The sequence below is a fragment of the Oncorhynchus clarkii genome, chromosome 13 (assembly GCF_045791955.1).
Source record: "Oncorhynchus clarkii lewisi isolate Uvic-CL-2024 chromosome 13, UVic_Ocla_1.0, whole genome shotgun sequence".
Taxonomy (NCBI): Eukaryota; Metazoa; Chordata; class Actinopteri; order Salmoniformes; family Salmonidae; genus Oncorhynchus; species Oncorhynchus clarkii.
The window spans coordinates 14,884,622-14,904,246 of record NC_092159.1 but is presented as its reverse complement, the minus strand read 5'-3'; the positions used below and the strand labels follow the sequence as shown (position 1 = coordinate 14,904,246).

The following is a 19,625-nucleotide window of genomic DNA, read 5'->3' as shown; positions in this document are numbered from 1 at the left end:
ATGCTTTTAGCACAGTAGAAACACAGCGGTTTGTTCGGGAATACATCCTGTTTTCTTTTTTACTCTCTACCTCGATCCCTCATATGACTCACTGGAGACGACTCGTCATGTGCAGCGAGAACACTTCCTAGGAGTGTGTGGGGTCGTAACCACGTGTACGAGGCTACTAGTAACTTCAGACTCACTGCATTAATAAGAGAATGGTGGGTGTGAGACTACCGGTGTAAGACACACGCAATAAAGTATCATAAATGTGTATTAGTCACGTAATAAAGTATCATAAATGTGTATTAGTCACGTAATAGAAACTCATAGACACAAAACACTGATTAGGAAAAACGGTTTATTTATTGACGTACATGTACAGTATATCACATTACTTACAGTTGAAATGAAAAAATATGTACATAGAATCTGTTATTATGATATTTTATTAGCCAAACCGTTTAAGACAAACTGTGTAGAAACAAACAGAGGTGAGGGATACCATGTCCTACAGCAGCAGGGTAATCGGACATGTAACGCAATAATACAAACGGAATGAGTTCACAAAGGATCCATCTCTGACCTCAGTGTGTGTACCGCTGCATGTACTCAGGTTTACCAGTGTAGTCCAGTGTGTTAACACCTGTTCAATTAAAGTCTCTAAAGAAAGAATGTGAAACTTCATCAAAGACACAGGCCAGATCAGTGTACAAAAAAAAATAATTGTATTTCAGATATCATACGAACAAGTATGAAAATCTATGCACTCGCATACTGTAAGTCGCCCTGGATAAGAGTGTCTGCTAAATGACTCAAAATATAAATACAAAAAATGTGTATCATATAAGTTACCCATGTTTTATGTGAATCAAACAGAGTATCCTGAAGTATTGCTTTTGACTCCTGATTGCTATTGTAACGGGTACTTCCTGTGCTGGTGTGTTTTTATAGTGGTGAAGGCCACTGTATCGTCGTATCTGGAGAATGTGTTATTGAAGTAGTTTTCAGGTTGTCATATGGTTCGCTCAGCTTCTTCACACTTGATGTAGCTGTTTGCTTGAGATCAATGGAGCGGCAGGTAGCTTAGTAGTTAGAGCATTGGGCCAGTCACCGAAAGGTTGCTAGATCGAATCCCCGAGCTGACAAGGTAAAAAAAATATATGTTGTTCTGCCCCTGAATAAGGCAGTTAACCCACCGTTCCTAGGCCGTCATTGTAAATAAGAATGAGCTTTTAACTGACTTGCCTAGTTCAAATAAAAATGGGCAGTGCTGTGCCCTGTGAGTCAAGTTCAGCTGAGACACTGTGAAAGTCAATGTTCAGGTTCAAGTGAATGAAACTTTCTTTGAGTCTATACCCCTTTATCTCTCTGTTGCTCTTCTCTGTATGTAAATGTAAAAATGTGTATACGGTGAGGTTGTGAGTGTGTTCAACCTGACCTCAGACCAGTTTGGAGAGCAGCTGCTGAGAGAACAGCTTCTTGAGCTGGGCCACCTCCTGCGATAGAGAGCTGAGCTGGGATTTGAGGGTGCCATTCTCTGCCACATACTGGGAGTCTGTGGTAGTGGTGGGGCTGTGTGCAGACCCTCCAGAGGGGGAGTAGTGGTGCTGCTGATCATGCCCTACACGGGCCTCCTCACTGGGCCACACAGCCTGGCCCTCTCCCCTATGACTGTACCATCCAGCCTGGCTCCTCTGGATGTTTGGTCCGACTGTAGCTATGGGGAAAGGGCGTTTATTTTTAGGGGACCTTGCTGGTATCTCCCCACCTTCGCTACCTCCACCGGGGGTTTTGAAGCGGAGTTTGTGTGGTAGGCTAGAGTCCTGCCTGCCGTGGTACTGTCCTTCTGCCTCCAGGGAGGCGCGAGGCTCAAAACGCCCCTGTTCCTCTACCGTTCTGGGGAATGTTCGGCTGTGGTCCCCTAGTCCATCGTCAAAGAACACAGGGCTGCCGACGTTGGAGCTTCCAGGGGAGAAACCAGAGTCCTCGGATATACTACTGCCCACGTCATGCCCTGCTGGCAGCCCAGTTCCCCTCACCTCGTATGAGGATGAGTGGTGGGGATGGTGGTGGGAGGTGGTGGCGGGGGTGTTATGGGGGTAAGAACCATCATCGTGGGGTAGGTAGTACCTCGGTTCAAGATGTTTGGGTGGAGGCACGGACAGCGGCATTATGGCTATGTCGGAGGTGTCCTTGACTAGGCCAAAGCGGAACTTGAAGGCCAGGAGTTCGGCCCTTAGTCGGGCGTTCTCCTCCAACAACCCCAGAACCCTCGTCTCCAGGACCATGTCATTGGCACGTCGTTTCTCACGCGACCGTTTCGCCGCCTCGTTGTTCTTCTTCCTCTTATCCCAGTAGCCGTCGTCCTTCTTCTCGTCGGGAGTGAACTCGCGTTTGCGGCGCAGAGCACTGTTGCTATCGTCAAAGTCATCCTCACCGTCATTGTTAGAGATAGCATTAGCGTTAGTATGGTTAGCGGTGGCGGCTAGGCTTTCTTTCCGCTTCAGGGCAGAGGTGCAGCCCAGGAGGGAACGGGCTAGTTGGCTGCTGGAAGTCAGGATGGAGACCGCCTCGTCAGTGAAGGACATTGCCTCGCTCAGAGGCCTCGGGTCCAGGCCTTCCAGTCCCAACAGATGGGAGGGACCACCAGACAAATCCTGGAGGACGCTACTGGTGGGTCTAGTATGGTATTTCATGCTTGGATAGCCCTGGTGTGATCGGGTAATTGCCAAACTCATAAATTGTGTGCTTGAGTTTCGTTTAATAGCTCACTTAAGAAATACACTCTCTGGTTGTTTTGATAATGACGCTGGCTCCGAGTGGCTGTGATTCACGTTGCAATGCCACCATCTAGTGGACAGAGAGAGAAAAGGTCAACGAGGAGGTTAGTGAGGTTTGAGTAAACCTTATGTAAGTTCAACACAATGTTATATCATTCTGTCACAGCTCCAAACATTCCTGTAGTGTACAGTGTACTGAACAGAAGCACATAGATGGTTAACACGCACATATTTCTCATTATGAAAAACATCCCTAGGACAATTCCATTTTGCGACATGGTAGAAGGATATCAGCAAGTTGAGGATGAAAGTAAGTTGCTCATTTGTGCAGAATATTCTATCCTATACTAGTCTATTATTTCTATGTTGACTATACGCAATATATGCAATACATTCCTGAATGTTTTATTGGGATGAGAGAATGTTCACATTTTCACTCGCCTATAATTAAAGCCTATAATAAAGCTTCTATAGGCTATAACATAGGTTGTGTAAAGGAATCCAGTGAACTTTCTGTCAATTCAACAGTACGCTGAATACTGTAGTTTTCACAGCAACAGTCGTTTAACAACTATTTGCTCCCCCACACACAGTCTGAACATGTTGAATTAAGTGCACCCACTGAGAAGGAAGCCCCAAGGCGTGTCATCATTTACGCAACGTTACAGAGAGGAACATTACAGTACATGCACTTATGCATGATTTTACCCGATGTCCCCGAAAAACAGCACTGGCGGATGAGAACCGCGGTAGCATGCGCAGGATAACTGAGAATCGAACAAGGGAGTCGATACACTTGATCTGGTTTTGATATGCTGCATAGTGCCTACTCCTAACTTTAGACTACACTTCTTTATCCACCACTTTGTATATTTTCAGTATCCATCTTAAATAACTAGTTCAGCACCACACACAATACAATGTTTTACAATGTCACATTTCTATATAACATAATAAATCAACATTTTCTTTTCCTTTCGAGATGAGGTTACCTGTTAGTGAAATAGCCCGATGAAGTTCCTCTTCTTCATGTGAATCTCCTCCAAAGTGTTATTAGAAAGACTGTATATGCTCAATAGATTGGATGATAGGGCGCGTCTCTCCCAGTTCGCTTCGCGCTTGTTTCTGCTCAGCGAACACTGACGCTACTCATATTTGTTTCTTCACCCAGTATAGGTTCAACTTGGTTTGTCTCCTCACCTCGCCTGAACCCGCGTCCTCAGCCTATAGAGTAGAACCACCACCAATGGAACGCAAAGCCGCCTCCCCTTCGGCCTCGAGCCAATGCCCCATTTAGTCACAGCAGGGCGAGCCTATCCGCGTTCAGCTGCTACGCGTCACATACTATTTTTCTCACCCCAATCCACCTCTCTCTTGCTCTCTCTCTCTCTCTCTCTCTATCTGATTTTCAACCATGTTTTCAACATCTTTGATCAAATTACTGTATGTTAATGTCTCCAAATAAGTTGCAAATCCAGTCCACCATCTCTCCAAATATCCATTTGCAAGACATTGACTGATAATATGCCTATTTTGAAATAAATCATTTGTTTAAATACCTTCATGTATGACAGAATGGGTTGGATTCTGGTTTTACAGATACAGATGTCTCATGCTGTCTGTTCATACACCTCCAATCCCTCATGTTGATTGACCTGAGAGCTCTCTCCTGAACTGGGATGCCCACTGACTCATTGCTCAACTGAACTTTACATTTATCCATCCATCCATGGAATTCACCTCCACGTGTAATACACGGAGCATATCTTATTAGCACTGATTTGAATGATATCTGCTTTATTGAGGAAAGTTTTCTTGCAATGACTGTAAATGTGATTGTCTTGGCTACCTTAGTTGAATTCACTGACTGTGAATGTAGTTGTCTTGGCTACCTTAGTTGAATTCACTGACTGTGAATGTAGTTGTCTTGGCTACCTTAGTTGAATTCACTGACTGTGAATGTAGTTGTCTTGGCTACCTTAGTTGAATTCACTGACTGTGAATGTAGTTGTCTTGGCTACCTTAGTTGAATTCACTGACTGTGAATGTAGTTGTCTCGGCTACCTTAGTTGAATTCACTGACTGTGAATGTAGTTGTCTTGGATACCTTAGTTGAATTCACTGACTGTGAATGTAGTTGTCTTGGCTACCTTAGTTGAATTCACTGACTGTGAATGCAGTTGTCTTGTCTACTTTAGTTGAATGCACTGACTGTGAATGTGGTTGTCTCGGCTACCTTAGTTGAATTCACTGACTGTGAATGTAGTTGTCTTGGCTACCTTAGTTGAATTCACTGACTGTGAATGTAGTTGTCTTGGCTACCTTAGTTAAATGCACTGACTGTGAATGTAGTTGTCTTGGCTACCTTACTTGAATTCACTGACTGTGAATGTAGTTGTCTTGGCTACCTTAGTTGAATTCACTGACTGTGAATGTAGTTGTCTTGGCTACCTTAGTTGAATTCACTGACTGTGAATGTAGTTGTCTTGGCTACCTTAGTTGAATGCACTGACTGTGAATGTAGTTGTCTTGGCTACCTTAGTTGAATTCACTGACTGTGAATGTAGTTGTCTTGGCTACTTTAGTTGAATTCCCTGACTGTGAATGTAGTTGTCTTGCCTACCTTAGTTAATGCACTGACTGTGAATGTAGTTGTCTTGGCTACCTTAGTTGAATGCACTGACTGTGAATGTAGTTGTCTTGCCTACCTTAGTTGAATGCACTGACTGTGAATGTAGTTGTCTTACCTACCTTAGTTAATGCACTGACTGTGAATGTAGTTGTCTTACCTACCTTAGTTAATGCACTGACTGTGAATGTAGTTGTCTTGCCTACCTTAGTTAATGCACTGACTGTGAATGTAGTTGTCTTACCTACCTTAGTTAATGCACTGACTGTGAATGTAGTTGTCTTACCTACCTTAGTTAATTCACTGACTGTGAATGTAGTTGTCTTGGATACCTTAGTTGAATTCACTGACTGTGAATGTAGTTGTCTTGGATACCTTAGTTAATGCACTGACTGTGAATGTAGTTGTCTTGCCTACCTTAGTTGATGCACTGACTGTGAATGTAGTTGTCTTGCCTACCTTAGTTAATGCACTGACTGTGAATGTAGTTGTCTTGCCTACCTTAGTTGAACTCCCTGACTGTGAATGTAGTTGTCTTGGATACCTTAGTTAATGCACTGACTGTGAATGTAGTTGTCTTGCCTACCTTAGTTAATGCACTGACTGTGAATGTAGTTGTCTTGCCTACCTTAGTTAATTCACTGACTGTGAATGTAGTTGTCTTGCCTACCTTAGTTGAATTCCCTGACTGTGAATGTAGTTGTCTTACCTACCTTAGTTAATGCACTGACTGTGAATGTAGTTGTCTTATCTACCTTAGTTAATGCACTGACTGTGAATGTAGTTGTCTTGCCTACCTTAGTTAATGCACTGACTGTGAATGTAGTTGTCTTGGATACCTTAGTTAATGCACTGACTGTGAATGTAGTTGTCTTACCTACCTTAGTTAAATCACTGACTGTGAATGTAGTTGTCTCGGCTACCTTAGTTAATGCACTGACTGTGAATGTAGTTGTCTTACCTACCTTAGTTAATGCACTGACTGTGAATGTAGTTGTCTTGGCTACCTTAGTTGAATTCACTGACTGTGAATGTAGTTGTCTTACCTACCTTAGTTAATGCACTGACTGTGAATGTAGTTGTCTTGCCTACCTTAGTTAATGCACTGACTGTGAATGTAGTTGTCTTGGATACCTTAGTTAATGCACTGACTGTGAATGTAGTTGTCTTACCTACCTTAGTTAAATCACTGAATGTGAATGTAGTTGTCTTGGCTACCTTAGTTGAATTCACTGACTGTGAATGTAGTTGTCTTGGATACCTTAGTTAATGCACTGACTGTGAATGTAGTTGTCTTGGATACCTTAGTTAATGCACTGACTGTGAATGTAGTTGTCTTGGATACCTTAGTTAATGCACTGACTGTGAATGTAGTTGTCTTACCTACCTTAGTTAATGCACTGACTGTGAATATAGTTGTCTTACCTACCTTAGTTAAATCACTGACTGTGAATGTAGTTGTCTTACCTACCTTAGTTAATGCACTGACTGTGAATGTAGTTGTCTTGGCTACCTTAGTTAATGCACTGACTGTGAATGTAGTTGTCTTGCCTACCTTAGTTGAATTCACTGACTGTGAATGTAGTTGTCTTGCCTACCTTAGTTAATGCACTGACTGTGAATGTAGTTGTCTTGGCTACCTTAGTTGAATTCCCTGACTGTGAATGTAGTTGTCTTACCTACCTTAGTTAATGCACTGACTGTGAATGTAGTTGTCTTACCTACCTTAGTTAATGCACTGACTGTGAATGTAGTTGTCTTACCTACCTTAGTTAATGCACTGACTGTGAATGTAGTTGTCTTACCTACCTTAGTTAATACACTGACTGTGAATGTAGTTGTCTTACCTACCTTAGTTAATTCACTGACTGTGAATGTAGTTGTCTCGGCTACCTTAGTTAATGCACTGACTATGAATGTAGTTGTCTTGCCTACCTTAGTTAATGCACTGACTGTGAATGTAGTTGTCTTGCCTACCTTAGTTGAATTCACTGACTGTGAATGTAGTTGTCTTGCCTACCTTAGTTAATGCACTGACTGTGAATGTAGTTGTCTTGCCTACCTTAGTTAATGCACTGACTGTGAATGTAGTTGTCTTGCCTACCTTAATTGAATTCCCTGACTGTGAATGTAGTTGTCTTGCCTACCTTAGTTGAATTCCCTGACTGTGAATGTAGTTGTCTTACCTACCTTAGTTAATGCACTGACTGTGAATGTAGTTGTCTTGGCTACCTTAGTTAATGCACTGACTGTGAATGTAGTTGTCTTGCCTACCTTAGTTAATGCACTGACTGTGAATGTAGTTGTCTTGGATACCTTAGTTAATGCACTGACTGTGAATGTAGTTGTCTTGCCTACCTTAGTTAATTCACTGACTGTGAATGTAGTTGTCTTGGATACCTTAGTTAATGCACTGACTGTGAATGTAGTTGTCTTGCCTACCTTAATTAATGCACTGACTGTGAATGTAGTTGTCTTGCCTACCTTAGTTAATGCACTGACTGTGAATGTAGTTGTCTTACCTACCTTAGTTAATGCACTGACTGTGAATGTAGTTGTCTCGGCTACCTTAGTTAATGCTCTGACTGTGAGTCTATCTGGATAAATGACCAAAATATACAAAATATGTACAGATATGTTTAAAGCAAAAGTTCAATGACTATTTGTTATTTATTTGTACAGTTGAAATTATGAATGGAGTTTACTTTTACACATACCAGGAATTTGACCTGTTGCCAGAATTTAAGTCAAGTCAAATCAAATGTTATTGGTCACATACACATATTTAGCAGATGTTATTGCGGGTGTAGCGAAATGTTTGTGTTCCTAGTTCCAACAGTGCAGTAATATCTAACAATTCACAACCATACGCACAAATCTAAAAGTAAAGGAATGGAATTAAGAAATGTATACATATTAGGACAGGCATTTAAAAATTAGGGAGAGCAAATATACAGACAGAATATACAGACAGAATGTAGACAGAGGAACATACACATGTCTATATACAGTACACACACAATACAGATACAGTAAACAGTAAACACCGAACAACACATAATATTAATAATAATAATAATAATAATAATAACAGAGTATGTAAAATGGGTTCAATTCGGGTTATAACAGATTTCCAATGCTGTCTATAATCTTCATGTCTTGGGATCACCAATCCCATTAGGCTGGCTAGTCTGAAAGGTGATTATTGAATTGGACCAAAGGCAACATAGGCCCCTTTTTCTACATTTTCGCCTAAAATGACATACCCAAATCTAACTGCCTGTAGCTCAGGCCCTGCATATTCTAGGTACCATTTGAAAGGGAACACTTTGAATTTTGTGGAAATGTGAAAGGAATGTAGGAGAATATAACACAATAGATCTGGTAAAAGATAATACAAAGAAAAAAGACAGCCGTTTAGTATTTTTTGTACCATCATTTTTGAAATGCAAGAGAAAAAAAATTGCACCTGGGCCATAATGTATTAGTCTAGCCCAAGTGCTATTTAGATTTTGACCACTAGATGGCAGCAGTGCACGGGCAAAGTTTTAGACTGATCCAATGAACCATTGCATTTCGGTTCAGACTTTTGTATCAAGACTGCCCAAATGTGCCTAATTTGTTAATTAATAACATTTCATGTTCAAAATTGTGCACTCTCCTCAAACAATAGCATGGTATTCTTTCACTGTAATAGCTACTGTTCAGCGCAGATATATTAACAAGAACTTTCTGCCAATATGAGATATGTCTATGTCCTGGGAAATGTTCTTGTTACTTACAACCTCATGCTAATCGCATTAGCCTTCATTAGCTCAACCGTCCCGTGGAAGGAACACCGATCCCGAAGAAGCAAGCCTACCTACTTATGAAGCCAACTGACATAGGCAGCCATACCAAACACAACATATCATACTAATTACGTCTATTCTGAGAGGTCAGGCTGACTTGTATAGTACATAAGCATTTAGTACATAGTACCGATATTATAATTTTTTGCCCATCATGTTCAAATCATCTATCTATAAGTGACTTTGAAATACATTCAGATGATTTAGACATGATGCACAAAAAATCATATTGGTACCATGACATTAATGGAATTTGTGCCACTAATGCTAAAACATTAGCATTTGGAAAATGGTGCCAGGGAAATAAAACCAAAGCATGGATTTCTGTCATTCCCTGTCTAGACTCCTTACTGGATAAGGAAACCAACATGTCATTTTGTAATTTGGGTAAACTATCCCTTTAAATAACCTTCTTTGTTATGTAACCATGCCCAACATAACATATCATACTAATTGGAAGGGAACAAATTGTCAAGAATTCTCCAGGTACTGCTGCTCAGTCTGTTCACCAGTTACAGAGGTTGACACCACCGGCCTTCTAGGCTGCACAGAACTGTGTCATTACGCACACCTGCTGCTCAGTCTGTTCACCAGTTACAGAGGTTGACAACACCGGCCTTCTAGGCTGCACAGAACTGTGTCATTACGCACACCTGGTTCCAATTCCTCACTGATTGTGTTTGCATAAATGTTTGTTTCCCCATTGGTCTGTCGATTATTGTTCCCATGTCCGTTGGTCGTGTGAGTACCTATGCATTGTCTCAGCCTGTGCTGCGTGCTTTGTGTATTATGGGTCTCGTGTCGTTCTTAAAGGTTGACCCTTGCTCTTTTGTTTGGGTACATCCCAGTGTTTTGTATACGTGTTTGTTTTGGGTGTATTAAAAACCCAGATGATGTATTCCTGCGTCTGTCTCCAAATCCTTTACACCAGCGTGACACAAATGTACATTTACTATGTCACGTCTTTTCTGATAGGCCAGGCTGACATGTATAGTACATAAGAATTTAGTACATGTGTAGCACTTATGAATTGGAGGGGAACAAATGTACATTTACTATGGCTATGGTGTAGTAAAGGTAGGTTTGAATCCAGCTTACAGCCCTTTGACACAACCTCTTTCCATCTTTCCTCACTGTCATCCTCTATCTGTACAATAAAATCAGAAAATATTTCCCAAAGAAATTGCTGAACTTAGCTGAACTTTCACAACTAAGCTACTTTGTGTTGTTAAGCATTGTTTCTACAAACTACTATGAAATAACACATATGGAATAATTTAGTTACCAAAAAAGTGTTATGTAAATCAAAATGTATTTAATTTTCTTCAAAGTAGCCACCCTTTGCTTTGAGACAGCTTTGCATGCTCTTGGCCTTCTCTCAACCAGCTTCACCTGGAATGCTTTTCCAACAGTCTTGAAGGGGTTTCCAAATATGCTGAGCACTTGCTGGCTGCTTTTCCTTCACTCTGTGGTCCAACTCATCCCAAACCATCTCAATTTGGTTGAGGTCAGGGGATTGTGGAGGCCCGGTCATCTGATGCAGCACTCCATCACTCTTCTTCTTGGTAAAATAGCCCTTACACAGCCTGTAGGTGTGTTGGGTCATTGTCCTGTTGAAAAACAAATGATAGTCCCACTAAGCGAAAACCAGATGGGATGGCGTATCGCTGCAGAATGCTGTGGTAGCCATGCTGGTTAATTGTGTCTTGAATTCTAAATGAATCACAGTGTCGCCAGCAAAGCACCCCCACACCATCACACCCGCAGATATCATCTGTTTACCTACTCTGCGTCTCTCACAAAGACATGGCGGTTGGAACTAAAAATCTCAAATTTGACTCATCAGACAAAAGGACAGATTTCCACCAGTCTAATGTCCATTGCTCGTGTTTCTTGGCCTAAGCAAGTCTCTTATTATTATTGGTGTCCTTTAGTAGTGGTTTATTTGCAGAAATTTGACCATGAAGGCCAGATTCACGTACGACAAACTAGGGCCCACGATCTGAGACAATGTCCTGGGGAAGTCAGTGTATGGATAACCATGATATGAGCAGTCTTTTTTGCTGAGTGCAACTTGGGTAAGGCGATGAAATGGGCTGCTTTGGAGAACCGATGAACGACCACCAGGATAGTGGTAAGCCCTTGAGATGGAGGTAACCCTGTGACAAAGTCTCCAGACACATAGACCAGGGTCGGCTGGGGACGGGCAGAGGTTGGAGAAACCCAGCTGGTCGCTGAGGTGAAGACGTGCTTTGGGCCCAGATGGAACAGGCCTCAACAAAGGATCTCACATCCTCCATCATGTTGGGCCACCAGAATTTCCGCCTCAGGATCTCCAGTGTCCAATTAACCCCTGGATGTCCAGTTAATTTTGAGTATCACCATTGTAGTAATCAGGACCTGGGCTGATCGCGGAATATAAAGTCTGTTAGTGGGTCCCCCTGCCGGGGTCAGGTTCTCGGGTCTGGGCTTGTCGGACAGTGGTCTCAATACTCCATATCACTGGGGCCAGAATGCGTGAGTTGGGGATGATGGGCTTGAGGACCCTCTCCTCATTAGAGACATCGTGTTGGCGGGACAGGACATCTGCCTTCTGATTCTTGGATCCTGGGCGATAGGCTAGTTTGAAATTGAACCTGTTAAAAAACAGAGCCCATCTAGTCTTGCGAGCGTTCAACCTCTTGGCTTCTTGAATGGAGACGAAGATCTTGTGGTCCATCTAGATCACGAAAGGATGAGGTGCCCCCTCCAACTGGTTTCTCCACCCCTCAAGAGCCCACTTAACTGCCAAGAGCTACCGGTTGCCTACATTGTAGTTGCATTCTGCCTGCGAGAACCGCTTGAAGAGAAAGGCACATGGGTGCAGTTTCTTGTCCTCCTCGTGCCGCTGTGAAAGGACCGCCCCTGTTCCGGGGTACGAGGTGTCCACCCCCACCACAAAAGGGAGGAGTCAGATCAGGATGAACGAGGATGGATCTAGAGGTGATACATCCATTGAGCTCCATGAATGCCCTGTCAGCCTCGGGGGTCCAGCAAAAACGGGGTCAGTTGGCAACCACCTCAATATTTCCCGGGGTACATTTGGATGCCTGCGATAAACATAATCTGACTCAGGAAGGAAACCGGGGATACGTGGAACTCACACTTCTCTATCTTGACATAAAGTTGATTCTGCAGGAAGCATCTCAGGACTTGGCGGACATGCAGTATGTGTGTTCCGAAAGGGTCTGGAGGAGATCAAGATGTCATCGAGGTAAACAAAGACAAAGCAATTCAACATATCCTTCAGGGTGTCATTGACCAATGCTTGAAAGACTGCCAGTGAGTTCGATAATCCAAAGGGCGTGACTAAATACTCAGTGGCCACTAGGGGTGTTTAATGCAGTATTCCAATCATATCCCTGATTCTCACCAGATTGTAAGCATGGCAGAGGTCCAGTTTGATGAAGAATTGGGCCCCTTAGACCAACCCCAATGCAGAGGACATCAGGGGCTGGGGGTAACAATTCTTGATCATAATCTGGTTCAGCCCTCTGTAATCGATGCAGGGATGCAGGCCTCGATTCTTCTTTCCGAACAAAGAAGAAGCTTGCACCAGCAGGGGATATAGAGGGGCGAATTAAACCTGCCTCCAACAACTCCCGGATGTAATTGTTCATGACTGCATCTTCAGCGGTCGAGGGGGACTACAAACAACCCCGGGGAGGTGTGACGATGGGTAGGAGTTCTATGGCACAGCCGTAAGGACAATGAGGGGAAGGGGTGGCGGCCAGAGGTCAAATTATTCTGGCGGGAGAGCGGAAAAGTCTTGGTCTTCAAGGGATGCAGGAGGACACAGCGAGGCTCTTGGTGGGGGTCTTAAACATTTCGTCTTGCAGTCTTTACCCAAGTCTAGTAGGTGTCCCGTGGACAGGGAAACTATTGTGTTATGTAGCGCTAGCCAGGGCTACCCTAGGACAAGGGGGTTCTCGGAAGCAGCGATCAACAGAAAACTAAGAGTCTCAGAGTGGGTCGCCCCAACCTGCAGTAGAATGGGCTTGGTCTGATATTCCACCTGTTACGAATCCCTTTTGGCCCGACAGTCTAGGGGGGATGGTAATGAGACCCGTAACATAACTCATGTAAATTATAATTGTGACAAAGTAAAAGTGTGAACGTAATAACCAGGACAACTGAAATCTACCGTCAAACTCAAGGTTTATTTGATAAACACACGGTAATGGGGGGAGCAGGAAAAGGGGCTGAGCTGGACCCAAGGAAAGAAACAAATATGCAAAAACACTCCTAAGCTAGACTAACCTACTTTAACAACAGCTAACTAACTAACCAAAAATACAGTGGGTGGTCCGCCCAGTTCTAACTAGTGTTTTTAACAAAGTTTACCTACGGGTAGTGTATGCCCATGGGCGACTTGTCTTGGTTTCCCCTTTTCCCACCAACAAAACACCATAAGCAAAAACAATACTCACAGGAGATGACAAAGTGATTTGGAGGTGCTCAAACAAAAGAAGAGGTTAAGACGCAAAGAGAGAGATCTACATACATGGCATTTACAAAGAGATTGCTACTGAAATCTATCAAGAACAGAGATCTACAAACATGGCATTACAAAGAGATTGAGCTCTAGAGCAAACAAATGATGGGGTTTTTAAACCATGGGGAAGGAACTGTGATAGCGTAGGAAACAGGAGGAGGTGTGTCTTCTGATTGATGGGTTGATTGTTGACTGATTGGGGAGTGATGATTTTCACCTGTGAGGGGAGACGGAGAGAAAAGAAACACACACAGGATACACACACACACACACAGGATAATGGTATCCGTAACACTCCCACCCTTAAAAGAGCAACCCTAGGGGGGATTGCGATCACAGTATTAATGAATACTCACAACAACAAAGTAACAACCTTGCAAAACATACAAAAATTATTACACACGAGACAAAGCATCCGCAAACACATTATCAGAACCCTTTTTGTGGCGGATCTCCAAATTCAAATTTTGTACAATCAGCGCCCAACGCATAAGGCGCTGGTTCTGGTTGTACATTCGGTGGAGAAAAACTAAGGGGTTATGGTCAGTATACACAATCACTGGTAGGGCACTGGAACCAATGTATACTTCCAAGTATTGCAGAGCCAACAACAAAGCAAGAGCTTCTTGTTCTATTGTCGCATAGTTTGTTTGACATTTATTCAATTTACGGGAAAAATAACAAACAGGATGATCTACTCCACTCTTGTCCTGCTGCAGTAGAACAGCACCAGCACCTCTGGCACTAGCATCTACCTCAAGCTTGAACGGTTGTTCAAAATCCGGAGCAGCAAGTACAGGGGTACTACATAAGAGTGCTTTCGCTGATTCAAAAGCTCTCTTACAATCAGGGGACCACACAAATGGTCTTGCAGGACTGAGCAAATCAGTCAATGGAGCAACTACCGCAGAGACATTTTTACAGAAGCTACGGTAGTAGCCAACCATCCCTAAAAAGCGGCGTAGCTCTCGTCTAGTGGTAGGTGCAGGGAATGCAGTTATAGCCAAGACCTTGGCATCAACAGGGCGCACCTGTCCATGGCCAACCTCTTTACCGAGATAGGTAACAGTAGCCTTCCCAAACTCACACTTTGCCAAGTACAGGGTTAGAGAAGAAGCTGCCAACCGTTCACATACTACCCTTAGCGAGTCAACATGATCTGACCACTCAGACGAATAAATCACTAGGTCATCAAGGTATGCACTACAATTAGGAACGCCAGCTAATACGGAGTTAACCAGTCGTTGGAAAGTGGCTGGTGCATTTCGCATCCCAAAAGCCATGACTGAGTACTGTAGGAAGTTGTCTGGGGTCACAAAGGCAGAAATCTCTGAAGCACGTGAAGTTAACGGAACCTGCCAGTAACCTTTTAAGAGGTCCAACTTGGTTACATACTTAGCAGCACCAATAGTATCGATACAGTTATCCAGTCTGGGTAACGGGAACGAATCTGGCATTGTGACAGAATTTACCTTTCGATAATCCGTACATAACCTGGACGTACCATCAGGTTTAGGAACCAGAATGCAAGGAGAACTCCAAGGGCTTGAACTTGGCTTAGCCAGGTCATTCTCCAACAAATATTTCACCTCATCCCTCATTATCTTCCTCTTGGAAGCGTTGATACGATATGGGTGTTGCTTGATAGGTGTAGCATTTCCAACATTAATGTCATGTTCCAACACATTTGTGCGAATAGGAACGTCATTAAAGAGACATGGAAAACTGTGTAGTAGCCTCACAATATCATTAGCCTGTCCATCCGTTAAATGAACCAGACCTGACTGGATAGACAGCAGCATTTCTGAGTTGGGCAATCTAACACACTGCTGCTGAGTATTGCGCAACTCCAAGCCATCAACATCATCAATTTGACAGTCCACTATCATCGCAGTAGTAGCAGAGGAGACAGCAGTACCTTCCTCTGTTTTTGAACTATCTAACTGTGTGATGGGTCGGGTGTGGTATGCTTTCAACATGTTAATGTGACACACACGATATTGGCGTTTTCTATCAGGAGTTTGAAGCACATAGTCAGTTTCACTTATTTTCTTTTCAATTAAATAAGGACCAGAGAAACGAGCTGACAGTGAAGATCCTGGAACAGGTAATAACACCAGTACTTGGTCACCTGGCTGTAGTGGACGAGAAACAGCCTCTTTATCATAGTGTCTTTTCATGCTCCTCTGTGAGGAAGACAGAGCTTCCTTTGCAAGAGCACAAGCTTGGTGTAGGCGCTCACGAAAGCGACTAACATAGTCCAACACATTCTCATCTCTGGTACACAACTCTTGGGACAAGAACTGTTCTTTAAGGACTTTCATTGGTCCTCTTACTGTGTGACCAAACACTAGTTCAGCCGGGCTGAAACCTAGGGACTCCTGCACAGTTTCACGAGCAGCAAACAAAACTAGAGGAACTCCCTCATCCCAATCTTTCTCAGATTCCAAACAATATTTACGTAGCATAGACTTCAGTGTCTGATGCCATCTTTCAAGCGCACCCTGAGACTCTGGGTGATAGGCGCTTGATACACGGTGCGTAATTGATAAGGATTTCAACACCTGCTTGAAGAGCTTGGATAGGAAATTGGTACCTTGATCGCTTTGTACCACCTTAGGTAACCCGAATGTCGTGAAGAATTTTATTAAGGCTTTACTCACTATCGGAGCTGTAATCCTTCTCAGAGGAATAGCCTCGGGGTATCTTGTAGCCATACACATTATCGTTAACAAAAACTGGTTACCCGATTTTGTCTTCGGTAACGGTCCGACACAATCAACCACCACATGCTCAAATGGTTCACCTATGACAGGTATGGGACAAAGAGGAGCGGGAGGAATAACCTGATTTGGTTTTCCTGTTATCTGACATGTGTGGCATGTCCGACAGAACTGAGTCACATCTTGTTTTAAACCCGGCCAAAAGAAATGTCGAAGGATCCGATCATACGTCTTTGTAATTCCTAAATGACCAGACCACTGGTGATCATGAGCAAGGGATAACACATTTTGTCGAAAGGCTGTAGGAATCACTATTTGGTAAACAGCATTCCAATCTCCACCCGCGTCAACATGGGATTTCCATTTACGCATGAGGAGATTACCATCAATGAAGTAAGCCACGTTCTTCTTCTTCACATCTTCCAATGAGACAACACTAGTAAAACATTTAGCAAGTTTGTTGTCAACCTTTTGGTTAGCAATCAGCTGCTCACGAGTGACTGGTAACTGTATTGCATCAGCAATAAGTTCAACATTCTTTAATTCTTTCCTGGGCTGTTTGTCAGAGGTGATCAACTTCTCAGAGGTATCACACAATCCATCCTCTTGATCATCCTCTTTGAACAGAACAGTGTTCAACAAATCTATCACGTCACCCTCTTGTAGTGCCTGAGCACGAGTGACAGCACAAGCGGGGAACACATGTGGATAACTCTGTGCCAACTCATTCGAGAGAGAGTGGTCACTTTTATCCAATACTTCCAATACGGGTACTACCTTTCCTCCGGCAATATCGTTACCCATTATAAAGGTCACACCTTTCACTGGCAACATAGGACGTACCCCCACTCTGAACATTCCACTGATTAACTCAGAGTGTACTTTCACAAAGTGCAATGGCACGGGGACAAAACCCATTTCAATACCCTGCACTAACACACTGGAACCACAGTATGTATCGTCAGATAAGGGCAACACATCAGACAATATAAACGACTGCGCCGCACCAGTATCTCTAAGGATTTTAACCGGACGCTGAGACGCTTCGTCATTCGTTAGGGACACAAACCCCTCGAAAATGAATGGTTCATAACTGCGGTCGGGGACTGAGACTTTCAAACTGCAGTTACCCTTAGGCACCTGTTTTGTTGCAGACCTCACAACCGTACGAATTAGAGCAACACCTGTTGGCGGCTTGGCACGAAGAGGCATCCCTTGTTTGCGTTTAAGCATGAAGCAATCATTAATCATATGTCCCACTTTATGACAATAGAAACAGGAACGCTCAGTCTTCTGCCGTGCTTGATATACTACTGCTGGTCGACTAGGGCTAAAGGTAGGAAACTCAGTGTCTCTACTCTCAGTTTGAGCCGAAAACACACTCTTGTGCGTCAACACAAACTCGTCTGCCAACACAGACGCTTCTGCCAGGGAGGATACTTTCTGTTCGTTTAGGTAAACTACAATGCGTTCGGGTAAGCAACAAGATTAACTCCCGGAGAGAGTTGAAATCAGTTACCTTACTAGCAGCATGCCATTTATCAAACAGATTTCCCTTGTCTCTAGCAAATTCCACATAAGTCTTACTAGAAGACTTTCTATGAGACCTAAATCTCTGTCGGTATGCCTCAGGCACAAGCTCATAGGCACGAAGAACAGTAGCTTTGACTACTTCATAATTCAAACTGTCCTCCAGAGGTAGCGCTGACAAAACCTCTTGGGCTTTACCAGTTAATTTACACTGAAGTAATAGGCACCATACCTCTTCAGGCCACTTCAATGCTACGGCTATACGCTCAAATACACAAAAATAGGAGTCAACCTCTGACTCTCTGAACAAAGGTACTAAGGCAATCTGCCTACTAATGTCAAACGTGTTTGAGGACACAGCTGGTGAGGACGACTCACTAACAGTGACAGCAGGAACGAAGGCTAGCCTCGCTGTCTCTGCCTCCAGTTCCATCTGGCGCATTTTAAACGTCATCTGCCTCTGTTCTCGTTCTCGTTCTTTTTCTGCCTCAATTTTACACATCTCCAAATCTAAATGCCGCTGTTCTTTTTCTGCCTCAATTTTACCCATCTCCAAATCTAAATGCCGCTCTTCTCGTTCTTTTTCTGCCTCAATTTTACACATCTCCAACTGGAGAGTCTCTCGCCTAATTTGGTCTCTCTCTTCCACCTCTAGTTGGAACTGTGCTAAACGGACATCCCTCCTGGCATCAACATTTGACAGTGGGGAGAGTGGATCAAAACGGGACAATGTGGCTGGTGTTTTAGCCTCGCCCTCATTATCAGACACCAATGGGCTTACAGGAGCAGCAACATCCCCTACAGGGGTAGTATGCTCAGGCAGCGGTAACACAAGCACCTGCTCTTCCAACAATACATTTAACACCAGCTTTTTAACCTCCGACTTAACTACATTCTGTGGAATCGATACTGAATAATGGTCAGCCAAGGTCATTAAATCAACTCTACGACATTTGTCAAAAACCTCCCACGAAGGGTTATCCAAAAAGGACTTCAAATCAAAAGTAGCCATCTTACACTACTTCACAAGAGCCAAAGAAAATAGCAAGCACTAATGCTACTTCAGCTATAACGTTCAACACTTAACTATACCACTATCAACAATCTACATGAGCGGCATGGGTGTCAGTAAAGACAGATCCCGGAGGAGCCCCCACTTATGTTACGAATCCCTTTTGGCCCGACAGTCTAGGGGGGATGGTAATGAGACCCGTAACATAACTCATGTAAATTATAATTGTGACCAAGTAAAAGTGTGAACGTAATAACCAGGACAACTGAAATCTACCGTCAAACTCAAGGTTTATTTGATAAACACACGGTAATGGGGGGAGCAGGAAAAGGGGCTGAGCTGGACCCAAGGAAAGAAACAAATATGCAAAAACACCCCTAAGCTAGACTAGCCTACTTTAACAACAGCTAACTAACTAACCAAAAATACAGTGGGTGGTCCGCCCAGTTCTAACTAGTGTTTTTAACAAAGTTTACCTACGGGTAGTGTATGCCCATGGGCGACTTGTCTTGGTTTCCCCTTTTCCCACCAACAAAACACCATAAGCAAAAACAATACTCACAGGAGATGACAAAGTGATT

The 19,625-nt window shown here is 43.3% G+C and overlaps 1 protein-coding gene across 2 annotated transcripts; it reads right to left on the bottom strand.

Annotated features, from left to right (window-relative positions):
- Nucleotides 1–326: 326 nt before the first annotated feature.
- Nucleotides 327–4,031, bottom strand: LOC139424456 (uncharacterized). 2 transcript variants are annotated; one of them, XM_071176305.1, is made up of 3 exons: nucleotides 3,758–3,972; nucleotides 1,424–2,835; nucleotides 327–1,124 (listed from the first exon to the last, which is right to left on the bottom strand). In XM_071176305.1, the coding sequence occupies exon 2, from the start codon at nucleotides 2,721–2,723 to the stop codon at nucleotides 1,425–1,427; it is 1,299 nt and encodes a 432-aa protein (XP_071032406.1). In that variant the 5' UTR covers nucleotides 2,724–2,835; nucleotides 3,758–3,972; the 3' UTR covers nucleotides 327–1,124; nucleotide 1,424. The 2 variants fall into 2 exon arrangements, with proteins under 2 accessions (XP_071032406.1, XP_071032405.1); XM_071176304.1 differs by having other exon boundaries at nucleotides 327–2,835; nucleotides 3,758–4,031.
- Between the last annotated feature and the right edge of the window lie 15,594 nt (nucleotides 4,032–19,625).

Bases quoted from the DNA above. Each gene is read 5' to 3' on its own strand.
- LOC139424456 (XM_071176304.1), bottom strand. From the start codon at position 2,723: ATGAGTTTGGCAATTACCCGATCACACCAGGGCTATCCAAGCATGAAA.